General features: G+C 42.8%; 1 protein-coding gene across 1 annotated transcript in view; it reads left to right on the top strand.

Moving 5' to 3' along the window:
• Nucleotides 1–16,643, top strand: part of LOC126177795 (locomotion-related protein Hikaru genki-like) — a 590,640-nt gene that overhangs the window by 467,779 nt on the left and 106,218 nt on the right. The window contains exon 5 of the mRNA XM_049924482.1: nt 858–992. Within this exon, the coding sequence (XP_049780439.1) occupies nt 858–992 (135 nt within the window). The remainder of the gene's footprint in view (nt 1–857; nt 993–16,643) is intronic.

Here is a 16,643-nt window from a genome sequence, read left to right as displayed (position 1 = left end):
TTCGTGTCCGAACAATCCGCCGTCAACCTCGTCTGGTTTTCTTGAAACATATATAAATCACAACATAAATGGAATAAATTATTAGGACACAAGCTGGTGGCTTGAATCAGTGATGGTGCCGACACAATAAATAGAGTTAAACAACTTCCAAACAACTTCCAAACATTCGTCTGCTAAGCTTGAACTCCTAAGAACAAGAAGTGATAAGCCCGGATGAAGACAAATCAAGTATGCACTTTCATGTTTATCAGTGGCCTTACATTCACCACGTACATTTTCTGGAAGTATCAACGTTTTAAACAAAATCTCTGTTAAATGAGTTTTTATGATGTTTCATTGGAGAGCTTCATTTTCTTAGAAATAAAAGTATCTTCTCTTATCTATTGTCTGATTAATTAAGTAAATACAAATTAGAGAAAAGAGAGAAATAAAACATAATGCTTCTATGTCTATTACGCCGCAAGCGGGTTCTTTCTAAATATACATCTTCAGTTGACCTGACCGAAAGTTCACCGACAGTTTTCGTAACTAATTCCCACAAAGACGCAGACATGTGATAGCGTCATGATTTGGACATTTATAACGTTATGTAATCCCATTAGACGCTTTTGAACCATGACACTTTGCGGGAATAAGTTATGAGGACTGTTTGTGAACTTACGGTTAGGTCGCCTGAAGATGTTCATTTACAACGAAACCGCTTCTGGCGTAATGAACGAGCCATAAATACAGCTGTGGTCGTTACCATTACGGCTTGCATAGAAGAGACTAGTGTTGAGAGCTGCATCAGACCAGTCTTTGGACTGAAAACCACAGAAACAACAGTGTTCCAGGTGCTACAGTCACCACTGTTGCAGGTTGGGCGGTGACGGCGTCGGAGCGCTCCTGGAAGTACCGGCTGGCATTGCACCGCAGCGAGCCCTCAGACACGGGCCTCTACACCTGCTCCACGCCGCGCGGACTCACCAGCAGCGTCGCCGTCGCCGTCACAGGTCAGTGCCGCCAACGTTTTCACGTCACCAACTCACCTTTCAGTTTTACGCACTGACGGACAAGTTAATTGTTGTGCTCTAGTCGGAGCTTTCTTTTTGCGTCGAAGAATGAAGTAGTCCCGTCGTCATGTAAATATCTACAGGTATCCAGCATTCACGTCGATATCCAGAAAAATTACTCTTTAGTACATGATAGAGGGTCATTTCCGTCGTAATGTGCATTAATGTTTTTTCTTCCTTTTCCGTTCGTGCACGCTGCCCGGGAAAAAGAACCATGCAAACATCTCTGAGCAAGCTGTAATTTGTCTAATCTTGTCTTTCTGATACATAACGGGCTCTAGTACATTCCTAGATATTTCACTCAACACAGGCTCTTGAAACTTATCAAATGCAAATTTTCAGGCTAGTTGGCATCTATCGTTAAGAGTCTGCCAAGTCACGTGCTTTAACATTTCTGTGATGCTCATAAATTTAGACAATGGAGAACAGCGACCTGAAACATTGACCTATTGCTATATTTAAGTTAGAATGAACAGTCAATCGCAATAATATTTGTGTATTAGCCGGTTTCGGCTTACCTAAAAGCCATCTACAGAATTTGTTGTCCCCTAGGGCTGGTGCTGGTGGCTTCTCGGTACTCAACGATCGTGTACGATCGCGGAATCACGAGGTAACCGAGTAGCCGCAAGCACCAGCCATAGGGGGCAACAAATTCTGTAGATGGCTTTTACGTAAGCCGAAACCAGTTAATACACAAATATTATTGCGATTTTGACTGTTCATTCTAACTTAAATTTCTGTGATCCTCTCCCGAGTTTCAAACCTGTGATCATTAGAGCTCCTCTTCTTTGTATATGTCCCATATCCTCTTTTGGGCTTATATGACGTGAGTGTCACACACTGTAACAGGGATAAACTAGACTTTTACGAGCATTTTTGTATGCTATTTGCATTCTGCCAGTAGGCCTATTTTACCAGTGAGTCGAAGTGTATGAGCAGCTTCGTCCGCGTCTGAGCCTTCTGTCATCTCATAAGCTGAGCTACTGGGAAATTAAACTGCCCTCCACAGCCCTCTATCTCTGCCACACAATGTCGAAATGTTACGACGAAAAACCGAGCCAGAGACAAAACGGAGTAGTATTGAATGCTTGCTTGAGGGCGAGGGGTGAAGCAGACATTACCACTGTTAAAAATAAGAACTTTGAATGAATAGAAAGAGCGCTTACAGTTGTCATTTGCGCATTTGTATAGATGTTTTCAGTGCAGCAGTGTTGTAAATGTAAGCGACGCCAAGAAATCAAACAAAATGCAATTACTCTACAATGGAATGCCATCGCACATACACACAAATTGTTGCACACAGGTGTTTCTATGATTTGACTGATTCGAACTTCACTTCAGAGATATTGGAATCAGAGCTTATTACACTGTTCCCCATTAAAATTGCAACACAAAATCCGCCTGCTTAGCTCCATGGTAACGTGCTCGCCTCCCATGCAAGCGGGCCCGCGTTCGATTCCCAGCCGGGTTGGAGATTCTCTCCGATCGGGGACTGGGTGTTGTGTTGTCCTCATCATTTCATCCTCATCACCAGCGCGCAAGTCGGCCGGTGTGGCGTCGACTGAAATGAAACTTGCCCTTGGCGGCCGAACTTCCCCGGATGGGGCCTCCCGGCCAATTACAGCATACGCACATTTCCATTTTGCAGCACAAAGAGAAATAACAAATAACGAAACAGTGATCGTGCGCGTGAAATGTAGTAGGAAAATGGGATTAAATTTGTAGCTGATTTAGGGGTGTACAGGATGAAAAATTTAGTACATAGCACTGCCACATCTTTCAGCAACGACAGCTCAAACCTGGCTGGATATCGAGTTGAACTGAGCTCGCCATAATGCTTCTACTCTGTTGTGCGATTCTTACATCATAGTGGTTGGCGAGTGATGGAGTCCCATTAACTTGGCAACCTGTTAATAGATATTTTACGCTGATGGGAGACACGGAGAAAGTGCTGGTCAGAATGACAGTCTGTGTATCGAGGTAGGCCAGAACAGCATGTTTTTTTTATCATTTATAAGAATACACAGTGGAATAACACTAAACGAAGTGTAATGCTGATTATGTGCAAAGCAAACGAAAAACAAAGGTAAGTCTTCTTTCGCACACATTCATTTATGTTCCTTCTCTACCGGTAATCGTAACATTTACTGCGTTATTTATGTATTGTACCAAAACGACCGAACCGTAATTTTGGCAGAGCGCAACTCTTTTCACGAGTGATTTGATGCTCTAATTTCTTTCGATTTCTTACAAGTTCCCTCCGCAATTTTCGACGGCCCCCGTCCGTCAATACATGTGGTCTGTTTGGTATAGGCTTAGCTCTGTTTGTTTCTTCGCATTGCCACTTCACAATAAAATTATCAACAGTCGATTTGGAAAGGTTTAGAAGGGTTGAAATGTCCCTCATGGATTTGTTACTCGGGTCACATCCAGTGACTATAGTCCACCTTGGAGGTCACTGAGCATTCCTGGCCGACACGTTCCGCCGTTCCTTCTTCTCTGCTGACAACACAGTACTCTGCAACTCCTTTTGTATTGGCGGATTCGCCTCTCGCAACATATCGCGGTCAGTTCACGTAGGGGTATCCGGATACTTGTGTCAGGTAAGGTAAATTCTTTCAAGCGAATATTAAGTTTTTTGCCAAATTAAATTCCTTTGCGGTTATGCTATTTTGTCCTTAGGTTCTTCACTGTACGAATGTCGATTGAGCCTAACTTCATAGCTCTACAGTGAAATAACATTCATAGACAATAGAACAAACACACCTCCGTATTTTTAAATCGTATTTATCCGGCTTTAGTTGCTCGGTCCACAGGATACACGGTCCACATCGTGTGTGACATATGTCCTGATTCGCTGTCTGTGGATTTATAGAGGACGAATCTAACAGACAATTCTCATGTTCTAACCCATTCTTCGGATTAGCTGCGATTTGAATGCACAATGTGGACAGTATGTCAAAATATTTCTCAAACATCACTAATTGTTGTTCTTGGCTCATGGCCGCATCGCTTTCTTCGACTGCTATTCTTGTCTACCAGTGTAAGCTGATGTATATGGCAGTTTGAGTAACCATTTTTAACAAACAAATGTTAACTTTGAATAGTCAACCCTTTTATTTAGAGATGTTTCCTTGTAGACAGTGTGGACCTCAATGTCACAAAAAGAGCCAGCCGCGGTGGTCTAGCGGTTCTGGCGCTGCAGTCCAGAACCGCGGGACTGCTACGGTCGCAGGTTCGAATCCTGCCTCGGGCATGGGTGTGTGTGATGTCCTTAGGTTAGTTAGGTTTAAGTAGTTCTAAGTTCTAGGGGACTTATGACCTAAGATGTTGAGTCCCATAGTGCTCAGAGCCATTTGAACCATTTGTCACAAAAAGAAATTTTGATGTTATATGTAATTTCGTATAATGGACCCAAGTCTCCCTTGCATCGTTGTAGAGTAATTGCATTTTGTTTGATTTCTTGGCGTCGTTTACTTTTACAACTCTATTGCACTGAAAACATCTATAAAAATGCGCAAATGTCAACTGTATGCGTTCTTTCTGTTCAGTCACAGTTATTACTTTTAACAGTGGTAATGTCTGCTTCACTCCTCGCCTTCAAACAAGGATTCAATACTACTCCGTTTTGTCTCTAGCCCGTTTTTTCGTCTCAACATTTCGACATTGTGTGGCAGAGATAGAGGGCTGTGGAGGGAAGTTTAATTTCCCTGTAGCTCAGCTTATGAGATCTTCAATGAAGCAGCTTGTCACTGTGGTTATTGACTCGTGTAGTAATTCAGATGAACACTATACAATAAAAAGGAGCTCCCCTTGTTCTGCGTTATCTGTATGTGCAGTTTTGCAGCCGAGGGATGCGGTGCGCACTCCCCCAGCCACAGCAATTCATTTCCATGTGAGTGAGGGGAGCGGCCTCTCAGAGTCGATCTGACGACTACATCAGCTGCTGTTAATTTCAATTTATAATTCGGCTCTCTCGCTTTGCATATATATGGCAGCACGATAATGAATTCGACCCCTGATGATGTGACGTGCGTGGGCCGTTCGCCCCCGCGTGCGTATGACGGTCACGTATCATCTCGTTCATTCCCCACGCAGCTGCCGATATCTTCTGGGGGGCAACGTCGCTTCCCGAAGCCCCGAGAACGCATTTCACTTGCCGATCAGAGCGGGGCATATTGGCACAGAAGGCGAATTCCGCAAAAGAAATCAGCTGTTCTTCCTACACGCGGGCGAGAGAATTGATTCTAGGAACTGTGCGGCTTGAGATTTGTAACATCAGTTGCCAATACCGCAACAGTTTATTTATTAGTCGTTAATCCTGTATAAATACAGTACAGCTGACTTGAAATTTCATTAAATACGTTGGCTGGTAGTCGTCTGATGTGGACTGGGAACACAAAAGCCAAACGCACACACTACACATAATCCGAAGGTGACATTGATAAGTTCTGAAACAAGCTCTTAGCGTAAAGCAGATAATCATGCGGAGAAATACTCGAAGGCGAGTGTTCATTGGAGTCAGGGGTATCGTCAGCAGTGCCCCAGGCAAGTGTGTTAGGGCAGCTCTTTTTCTCTGTATACATAAATGATCTGACGGACAGGGGGAGCAGGAATCTGCTGCAGTTTGCTGATGATGCTGTGGCTTACGGAAGCTGTCATCGTTGAGTTAATGTAAGACGATACAAGATGACAGACCAAATTTGTATTTGATGTGATGGATGACAGCTTGCTCTGAATGTAGAAGAATACTTTAATGCAGGTGACTAGGAAAAACAATCCCGCTTTTCTCGAACACAGCCGTTAGCTGCTTGACACAGTTAGCTCGATTAGACATATAGGCGTAACGCTACAAATCGATACGAAATGAAACAAAGAATTAAGGATGGTAGTAGTCGAGGCCAATCCAATGGCTGACATCCTGTTATCATCCTCAAGTCCTACGGTTCATTCGGAGAATTTTAAGAAAGACGAGCTCATTTTCAAAGGAGACCATGTACAGGACTCTAGTGCGCCCTATCCTTGAGTACCATTCCTGTTTTGGACCTCCATCAGGTCAGTTTAAATGAAGACATCGAAGCAGTTCAGGGGCGTGCAGCTAGATTTGTTACCGTTGGATTCGGTCAATATGCGAATGTTACAGACAAGCTTTGTGAAAAATGTGAATCGCTCGAAGGAAGATGAAATTCTTTTCGCAAAACATTATTGAAATAATTTAGGAAACCGGTATTTGCAGCGGACTGCATAACGATGCTACTGCCACCAAAGCAAATTTCGCGTTAAGTATCTCGAAGACTGATTTAAGAATCACGATAGAAGGTTGTATACATGGAAGAACCCTGGAGATACTAAAAGTTATCAGATAGATTATATAGTGGTAAGACAGAGATTTAGGAACCAGGTTTTAAATTGTAAGACATTTCCAGGGTCAGATGTGGACTCTGACCACAATCTATTGGTTATGACCTGTAGATTAAAACTGAAGAAACTGCAAAAATGTGGGAATTTAAGGAGATGGCACCTGGATAAACTGAAAGAACCAGAGGTTGTACAGAGTTTCAGGGAGAGGATAAGGGAACAATTGACAGGAATGGGGGAAAGAAATACAGTAGATGAAGAATGGGTAGCTTTGAGGGATGAAGTAGTGAAGGCAGCAGAGGATCAAGTAGGTAAAAAGACGAGGGCTAGTAGAAATCCTTGGGTAACATGAGAAATATTGAATTTAATTGATGAAAGGAGAAAATATAAAAATGCAATAAATGAAGCAGGCAAAAAGGAATACAGACGTCTCAAAAATGAGATCGACAGGAAGTGCAAAATGGCTAAGCAGGGATGGCTAGAGGACAAATGTAAGGATGTAGAGGCTTATCTCACTAGGGGTAAGATAGATACTGCCTACAGGAAAATTAAAGAGACCTTTGGAGATGAGAGAACCACTTGTCTGAACATCAAGAGCTCAGGTGGAAACCCAGTTCTAAGCAAAGAAGGGAAAGCAGAAAGGTGGAAGGAGTATATAGAGGGTCTATACAAGGGCGATGTACTTGAGGACGATATTATGGAAATGGAAGAGAATGTAGATGAAGATAAAATGGGAGATACGATACTGCGTGAAGAGTTTGACAGAGCATTGAAAGACCTGACTCGAAACAAGGCCCTCGGAGTAGACAACATTCCATTGGAACTACTGACGGCCTTGGGAGAGCCAGTCCTGACAAAACTCTACTATCTGGTGAGCAAGATGTATGAAACAGTAGAAAGACCCTCACACTTAAAGAAGAATATAATAATTCCAATCCCAAAGAAAGCAGGTGATGACAGATGTGAAAATTACCGAACAATCAGTTTAATAAGCCACAGCTGCAAAATACTAACACGAATTCTTCACAGACGAATGGAAAAAGTAGTAGAAGCCGACGTCGGGGAAGATCAGTTTGGATTCCGTAGAAATACTGGAACACGTGAGGCAATACTGACCTTACGACTTATCTTAGAAGAAAGATTGAGGAAAGACAAACCTACGTTTCTAGCATTTGTAGACTTAGAGAAAGCTTCTGACAATGTTCACTGGAATACTCTCTTTCAAATTCTAAAGGTGGCAGGGGTAAAATACAGGGAGCGAAAGGCTATTTACAAATAGTATAGAAACCAGATGGCAATCATAAGAGTCGAGGAACATGAAAGGGAAGCAGTGGTTGGGAAGGGAGTAAGACAGGGTTGTAGCCTCTCCCCGATGTTATTTAATCTGTATATTGAGCAAGCAGTAAAGGAAACAAAAGAAAAATTCGGAGTAGGTATTAAAATCCATGGAGAAGAAATAAAGACTTTGAGGTTCGCCGATGACATTGAAATTCTGTCAGAGACAGCAAAGGACTTGGAAGAGCAGTTGAACGGAATGGATGGTGTCTTGAAGGGAGGATATAAGATATACATCAACAAAAGCAAAACGAGGATAATGGAATGTAGTCCAATTAAGTCGGGTGATGTTGAGGGTATTAGATTAGGAAATGAGACACTTAAAGTAGTAAAGGATTTTTGCTATTTGGGGAGCAAAATAACTGATGATGGTCGAAGTAGAGAGGATATAAAATGTAGACTGGCAATGGCAAGGAAAGCGTTTCTGAAGAAGAGAAATTCGTTAACATCGAGTATAGATTTAAGTGTCAGGAAGTCATTTCTGAAAGTATTTGTATGGAGTGTAGCCATGTATGGAAGTGAAACATGGACGATAAATAGTTTGGACAAGAAGAGAATAGAAGCTTTCGAAATGTGGTGCTACAGAAGAATGCTGAAGATTATATGGGTAGATCACATAACTAATGAGGAAGTATTGAATAGGATTGGGGAGAAGAGAAGTTTGTGGCACAACTTGACCAGAAGAAGGGATCGGTTGGTAGGGCATGTTCTGAGGCATCAAGGGATCACCAATTTAGTATTGGAGGGCAGCGTGGAGGGTAAAAATCGTAGGGGGAGATCAAGAGATGAATACACTAAGCAGATTCAGAAGGATGTAGGTTGCAGTAGGTACTGGGAGATGAAGAAGCTTGCACTGGATAGAATAGCATGGAGAACTGCATCAAACCAGTCTCAGGACTGAAGACCACAACAACATCTCCAAGATAAGACAAGAAAATTTAGGGCTGGTACGAACGCATATGGGCAGTCAGTTTTCCCTCGCTCCATTCGCGTGCGGAACAAGAAGGATAATGATTAGTAGTGGTACTTGGTACCATCCACCATGCTCCATACGGTGACTTGCGGTGTATGTATGTTGATGTAGCTGAATAACGGCGTGGAATTTCGATTTAGACTTTTACCATTCAACGGCTGCGGCGGAACCTCACATTGCGAGAAAGCATTATTTATTAGCTGCACGCAGCCATATCTAATTCGCGGTCCCTATTCCTCATTGCTTCTCGTTTAATGATGTCTACAACACATAATCAGTTTCGACGTCTTGCAGAGGTATCTGATCTGCCGATCCGCTTCGATTTTTACTTTGATCTCGTCTGTTACGGGCATAAATTACTCGTATACATGTTCCAGTATGTCAAGAGTTAGTTTGATTTTTAGATCTAAAGACTTGTAGTGATATTCCTGTTTCTCACCTCTGTGTCAGTTGTTGTGTATAACGTTTTTTGGGAAAGCACTTCCAGTGGCTCTAATTTCAATTGAGTTTTATTTTTTAAATGGTGTCTCGATGTATCACATACATTACCAACGACGGTACTGGTCTAACTGAAGTGAAAGGGTAAAAGAACATTAACCTTTTTTTAAATTTTTATAAATCGTACTGAAGGTACGACGTGTGATGCTTGAAGTCTCGTACCGCCTTCCTCTGTGCCAAGGTGGAAGCGACCAAGTAAATTCAGCAGCAAAGACTGTAGTAGACTTCGTCATTGTATATAGCTGACTGAATCTAACAGCAAGGAGAGTAGTACCTGGTAACGATGCGAGTTTCGAGAATCAGTTAGTTGGTTGGTTTGTGGGATTGAAGGGACCAGACTACTAGCGCCATCGGTCCCCGAGAATCAGTGATTCCTTTGTTGTGGCGGCTTTGCGGCATTGTAGAACAGGCAGCTATTTCGGATCGATACAACATCGGTGCGTGAAATTCGAGAAACTGTGAATCACGACGATGTTTGTGCATCCTTACTACTGTGGCGTCCCATCGTCTCGCGCCATTGTAACAGGCATGCATAAATTTTGACAAAAGGCATCAGTCTTGCTAAACAAATCTTCATTTACGTTCGAAAGGTAAGTGGACAATACTGACACTGGCGTTGATCCCACTGAGAAATACCGTAGCCGTTCTGTTTGTTAACATTTATCAACGATACAGTTCACCGAATAAATGTTTTAGACAGACTGCACAAATTACTCTTCACCTGGTATGTATCGAAGACTGCAAAATTTAAATTCTCAAGTTCGTTTGCTGTTTCTAAGCAGGTATTGACTAAGGTTAACGTGCAAACAGTTTTCTCAACATTGTCTTGAGTGCCAGCTAATGCCCACTTCTATCATACTCCCATACTCAGGGAAAAGGTGTAGGGAATCGTGCACCGCCTCTCATGTCAAGGTCCTAGTGTAGGTCCTGTGCCATTGCATTCCTCTGACCTGTCATGTAGTGTCCAACGTATATCTTTGTCGTGTAGGTGACTGTGATGAGTGCTTGTATAGTGTAGTGCTAAGGATGTGTTGTTGTGGTTTCGGCACATTGTGTGTTGTGTAGTTAAACCCGGAGAGGCTTCGTCCCGCCGAAACCCTCAGTGGTTCACAACCCCTCAACAGACCACAACAGGTCACCCACTCCACCGCCGCCCCACAGCGAACCCAGGGTTATTGAGCGGTTCGTCCCCCAGTGGATCTCTCCCGGGAGCGTCTCATACCAGACGAGTGTAACCCCAAATATTTGCGCGGTAGAGCAGTTGTGGTGTACGCGTACGTATAGACAGTGTTTGCGCAGCAATCGCCGACATAGTGTAACTGAGGCGGAATAAGGGGAACCAGCCAGCATTCGCCGAGATTGATGGAAAACCACTTTAGAACCCATCCACAGGCTGGCCGGCACACCAGACCTCGACACTAATCCGCCGGGTGGATTCATGCCGGGGACTTCAGCACATAGTCTACTCCTCTCGAAAACCACCAAAGGGCCCGTGAGGCTTGACATCCACACCTGTCATATGGACCACCATTTACAGTGTCATATGCCCTCAACATATAAGACACTGTGGAGACTTTTGCAATTTAGCACATAATATTGACGCAAAGACTTGTGATAAGGTATTTTACGCTACCACCTTTCCTCCCCTTGCTGGTCAAAAATCCGCAGAGAAAATTCCATCCAACATCAGATTCGTATCTGCGTACCTCCAAGTCGAGAGCCACTGGACAGGCGTGTGTTAGCGACCTCGGCTGCGAGTCGGGTACTTATTTATATGAGGGCCAGTCAAATGAAAATGAGACAGATGGAAAAAGTACATAAACTGTATATTATTTCCAAGGTAATCACTATTAATGCATTAATCCCTCTCTGAGAAAGGCAGTCAGTTCCTTCGTGGAACGCCTGGGTACAATCTTGGTTCCGTAGATATCCGCAAACTGTTTTCCATGAAGGAACTGACTGTCTTTTCTCATTTACCTTCCTGTTTCACCATGTGGTAGATGCATTAACAGTTATGGTCATTACTTTTGAAATAATAAACATTTTCGTACTTTTCTTCCATGAGTCTAGTTTTCATTTGACTGCCCCTTATATAATCTGAAAATTTGATTTACATAGCACTGGGTTTCAAATTGGCGAGAAGGAATTTTGTCATAATTGTATTCCGGACATATGCTGTTTAACAGATTTCCATAGTCCATTTATTTTGCCTAATGATGTACACAAATCTCTAATTATCCATCTGCAGTGCTACACTTGCTTCCCACTCTACAGTGGAAGAACAAGCAGCTGTTGGTGACACCAGAAAAATACTCAAAAAATTATCACAGTATGATATCCTACTGTAAAAACCTTTCGCACTATAGCGTGACCTTTTGTTTAATTCTGAAAAATCTTACAGCAAAACTTTGCGATGTATAAGACTGACATGTTATCAGAAGAAATCTGACTAAATTTTTTTGGTAAACAAAGAAGTTGCAGCCCACAAAATGGAAAGTAAACTTAACATCACTGTCCCCTTATCAGCTAATAGTGTGTGTACAGAGTTTGCTTAGTGGTTGGTATTGAGATATGAAGGAATAGTGTACTAATAGCACCGCACATAATGAAATAATGTGCACAAAGGGTGCCGTTTTTGCGATGATTTGTGGTTAGAAAAGACTGTATAAACAAAACAACGAGGTTGCGCTGTTGTTTACTCACTGGTCTTCTATTCGGGAAAACGGAGCCTCTAATCCCCATCCGGATGTTCCGATTAAGATTTTCTGAGGTTTCTCTAAATGATTACGGAGAAATGCGTTGGTGATTCCTGCTATAAGACAAATTTTTGTATCGCTTTCCTGTTCGGTTTTAGGAAACCAAATGAGTAATACGTTGCATTTGCGAGGGCAACAGTCTGATAGGCTAACTTCTATGCTAATCAACTACGGCACAACGTATCGAATTTTAATCTTAACATATATTTCTCAGTGCAATATACCCTGCAACAGCCTTACAAGCTTCTCAGACTGTTTATGAGCACCCTGTACCTGAATTACGTTATTCGTAACTGAACTGAAATATTACGACATGTAAAGATAATGCAGAGTATAATAAGATTATTACACCCACCGAAGATTTCCAGTGGACGGCAGCTCCCAAATAACTTCCGTACCTTGGCAGAGCAATATGTGCCTCTGGATATTTTTTGTAACAGACAGTTACTCGTAACTTATTTTGTTGCTGTTTGGTAAGTAATAGTCAAACTGTGACGTCAATTCTAAGATAAATGAGAGAGACATATGCCTAACGTATAAATAAAGCAACTCAATCTGTAAATTAGTCAGATAGTACCCCACTTCTTCATAAGCAGACGATTAAAATACGTTAATGAATAGATCTGTAACATCCTCGTAGAAATAATGGCGCTCTTCTTGGTGACTTAACAGGGATATTGTGTCTCTCTTATGGTAAACGGTTTTTCAAAACATCGCAGTCGTATATTTCCCGTTGATTTTCTTCCCCATATGATACTGTTTTCCTGTGGATGATATTGACAATCGCCGTCAACCTCGCTTCGAAATTTGGCATGTATCTATTGATTTGATTCATTTGATTTGATTTCATTAGGGAAGAAAAAACAACACTGGTCAAGCCCGCTGCTGCCCGCACTGAAACAGAGTTTATTGTACGGTATCGTTCCCTATGTCTCTAGTAAAGTCACCAAATGCCCTTGAAAATTGCAAGGAGATCCTTTACTAGTGCTTTGCTAGACATAATTCTTCAGGTCTGGTTGATCCGAATATTCCACGTCTTTTAATCTCCAATACTTCGCATTCGAAGATCAAATGTCATGCGGTTTCCTCGCCCACACCACACATCCTACATTTGGGGTCTTCTTCTGTTATCCCCATGGTCTGTCAATAATCTAACGATGAGTATCATTTCTCTCCTGTTGAAGCTCATGACTGAGAGACATCTCTTAGAACATGGCTGCGGCATCAATATCTTGCCATGTTTTTGCTTTTGGACCTTAGCCCAATATTCTGCATGCTGTCTCCTTGTCCAGTCTCGTAGTTTTATTTTGATCATCACCTTGGTGATTGTCGGGACAGTTTCCGGTCCAGTAAATGGTGCCATTGCCCCTATTCTGGCCAACCTATCGGCTTGCTCATTACCACTAATCCCTAAGTGACCAGGGACCCAAAGTAGGTTTACCTTATTGCTTTCCCCTAGCTCCACAAGGACTTTGTGGTATTCTGCCACGATCTTTGATCTTGTCGCAGAAACTACCAGTACTTTCAAGACTGCTTGGCTGTCTGAATAAATGAAAATGCTATGACCTCTGTATGAACTCTGCAAATTCTTCTCCACGAACACGCTGATAACAGATATTCCTGCTTGAAACTTGGCTGCTCTCTGTATACCCCTGCCCCAACACCTCGGTCTGTTTTCGAATCGTCAGTGAACCAGACTATGCCCCCAGCACGTTGTCGAAATTTGTTCTCCCAGGGCTCTCTACTTCCAGTTACTAAACTGAAAGGCTTGTTGAAGCAGCTGGAAGTTGGTCAGTATTTCCAATTATATTTGTCTACCTCTCTCAGTATTTTAATGTGAGATCCTGGATACCCCAGTTTTTGACAGTCTTTGCCCTGTGCGCTCCAGCTGCTGCTTCCATCTTTACCCACAGGTGTAATGGGGGAATGTATAGCATGGTTCTCATCCCAGCAGTAGGTGTGACTGTACAATCTCAGCACCTTAACAAGCTCCTTAGCGGCTACCTGCTGCTCTACTCTTTTCCACCACACTGTAGCCCCATAGGTGATTACAGGACTTACTATCGTAGTATATATCCAGCAAATACTCTTGGGGCTTAAGTCCCAGATTTTACCACAAGCTCTCCTTGGAACATGTGCTCCTTATGTAAGGGGTCCATAATAGTTCCTCATCCAGGGTTACCCCGAGTACTTCACTATCCTCTTCACTGGTAGAGTTTCATCAGGAAACTTGAGATTCCAATATGTGTGTTGGATCTGCTTCCTTGTAAATGGTACTATAACAGTCTTCCTAGGACTGACCCTTAGATCCTGTTTCTGCACCAATCTACCACAATTTTCAATGCTCCTTGTGCCATAGCTGTGACTGTAACTGAAAATTTGCCAAGTATTACAATTACAAGATCGTCTGAGTATCCCTGGCAAAAGTACTGTCTAGAGTTTAATTCTACAATGAGTTCATTCACCACAAGGTTCCATGGTATAGGGGACATGACGCCTCCTTGTGGACAGCCTGTGGTGGTGTGGATAACCATTTTTTCTTGAATTATGGTGACTTCTACCTTTCTGACACTAAGCATGGCTCTAATTCACCTGCAAATGGTGGTCTCCAAGCCATGTACCTCTGCTTCCTTAACCATGGATTCGAAGGTTGTGTTGCTAAAAACTGCTTCGATGTCCAAGAAGATTCAGAGGGCTATTTCCTGAATGTGTAGTGCTTTCTCCACCTTTATGTGTATAGGTACCCTAGTTAACCTCCTCTCCCAAACCTGCACTTTGATTAATTTTTCTAATGTTTTAAGAAGAAAGGAGGACAGATTGATTGGTCTCATGTCGTTGGCTTTGGATAGTAAATTCTCCCTATCTCTGGACTGAAGACAACCTTCACTGCCCTTCACTGACATTAGGAATGATTCCTGCTGCTAGGCTAGCCCTAAATAACCTGCATAGGAATCTTATTAAGTTCACTCCTGCTTGTTTCAGGAGCGCTGGAAAAATTCCATCTGGGGCAGGTTGTAATGTTCCCACTACCCATTGGATTTTACTATGGTCAACAAAAAATGTTCAAATGTGTGTGAAATCTTATGGGACTTAACTACTAGGTCATCAGTCCCTACTATTACACCCTATTTAACCTAAATTATCCTAAAGACAAATGCACACACCCATGCCCGAGGGAGGACTCGAACCTCTGGCGCGACAAGCCACACAGTCCATGACTGCAGCGCCTTAGACTGCTCGGCTAATCCTGCATGGCTATGGTCAAATACATTCTCTGGAAGATTCCCAGTTCTCCCTTCAAATACCTGAAAACTCATATCTCACAGGGATCTCATTGTGGTCTATGTCGTCTGTCAGAGCACATCGACGAGAATCAGTCTTGAAGAGTAGTTCCATTGTTTATGTGCTGTCCTGGTATACTCCCCACCCTCTTTCCTTAAAGTTCCTCCTAGATTAATTGTATCCTAGTGAAGATTTTGTTAAGTGTGGCTTGAACATTTGTACCCTCTACAGCCTCACAGAATACCTTCCAGGACACCTGCTTTACCTGTTTGATCGCAAGGTTGTATTTGACAAGGCCTTCCTGATATTCTGCCCATCGTCCTTTCCTTCTTGCAAGGTTAAACAGTCTTCGTACCTGTTTCCTCTGTGATTACAGATTGTTATTCCACCGAGATACATTCTTATTCGTGCACCTCTTGGTGACTGAGCAGTTGTCATGGTATGAGGTCATGGTGGCAAGGGTCACTGCCTCTGCTACCTCCTCAAACTCTACTGGATTCCTTATCAAAGCACTGACTTCCGATAGGCTTCAGTCGAGGTCCCTCCTACATACCTCCCAGTCCGTTTTCCTGGGACTCCTGTAGAACATGGTCTGTCTAATGTCCATTTCAACCTTGAGGTATGTAGGTATACATGTGGTCTGATGAGGATGGCTTTCCTCATGTCATTGTTTGACTTAACTATCCATCAAAGTGGAACCTCTTCCCTTCTTATGTTGCTAATTGTTCCTTACCTCAATTGAGGATCTCTTAAGTTATTAGCTATAAGAAATTCTAGAAGGTAATTTCCTTTATTGTTGGTGTCAGTGCTGCCCCATACACTAAGTTCAAGGGCATTAGTATCGCATCAAATGAATAGTTGATTGCCCTGTTGTGCACAGACTTCCGTTAGTCTCTTTACCTCCTGAGAAGGAGGAGCACTGTCCTCATAAGGAAGGTATGTCGAGACTATTACGAACTCTCTCGTGCTACCTTCCTCACGCCTCACCCTGAAGTCCCTAGAACAAAAGTCTGCCACCAGCATGAAGGGGGTTCTATTTTTTACATCAATGCACATTCAGGAGTTTCTTATATTTCTAGCATAAGCAAGCTTACCTCCAGTGCCATCGAGGCCCGATACACCCCCATTACATATATAGTTCCTGAATCAGGGCCATTTTCACTTCTTGTCTTCCCAGAAGATGACTTAGAGCAGCAATGGCCCCTTTACTGTGTTGGAGATTTAGCTGCAGCACATTCAGTCTCCATCTTGCAGCCATTGTTGCTTCTGATGTCTTTGATTACCCTGACGACAACCTGTGAGAATCCCAAGAATAATCTCAGGTCCTGTTCCCACATTGCCTTCAGAGACTTCTCTCCAACTTACACCATGTGGGTTGGCCGTTTGGTG

Source organism: Schistocerca cancellata, chromosome 1, assembly GCF_023864275.1.
Source record: "Schistocerca cancellata isolate TAMUIC-IGC-003103 chromosome 1, iqSchCanc2.1, whole genome shotgun sequence".
In the NCBI taxonomy this organism is placed as follows: domain Eukaryota; kingdom Metazoa; phylum Arthropoda; class Insecta; order Orthoptera; family Acrididae; genus Schistocerca; species Schistocerca cancellata.
The sequence above is the reverse complement of the archived record's forward strand: the minus strand, read 5'-3'. Positions and strand labels throughout refer to the sequence as shown.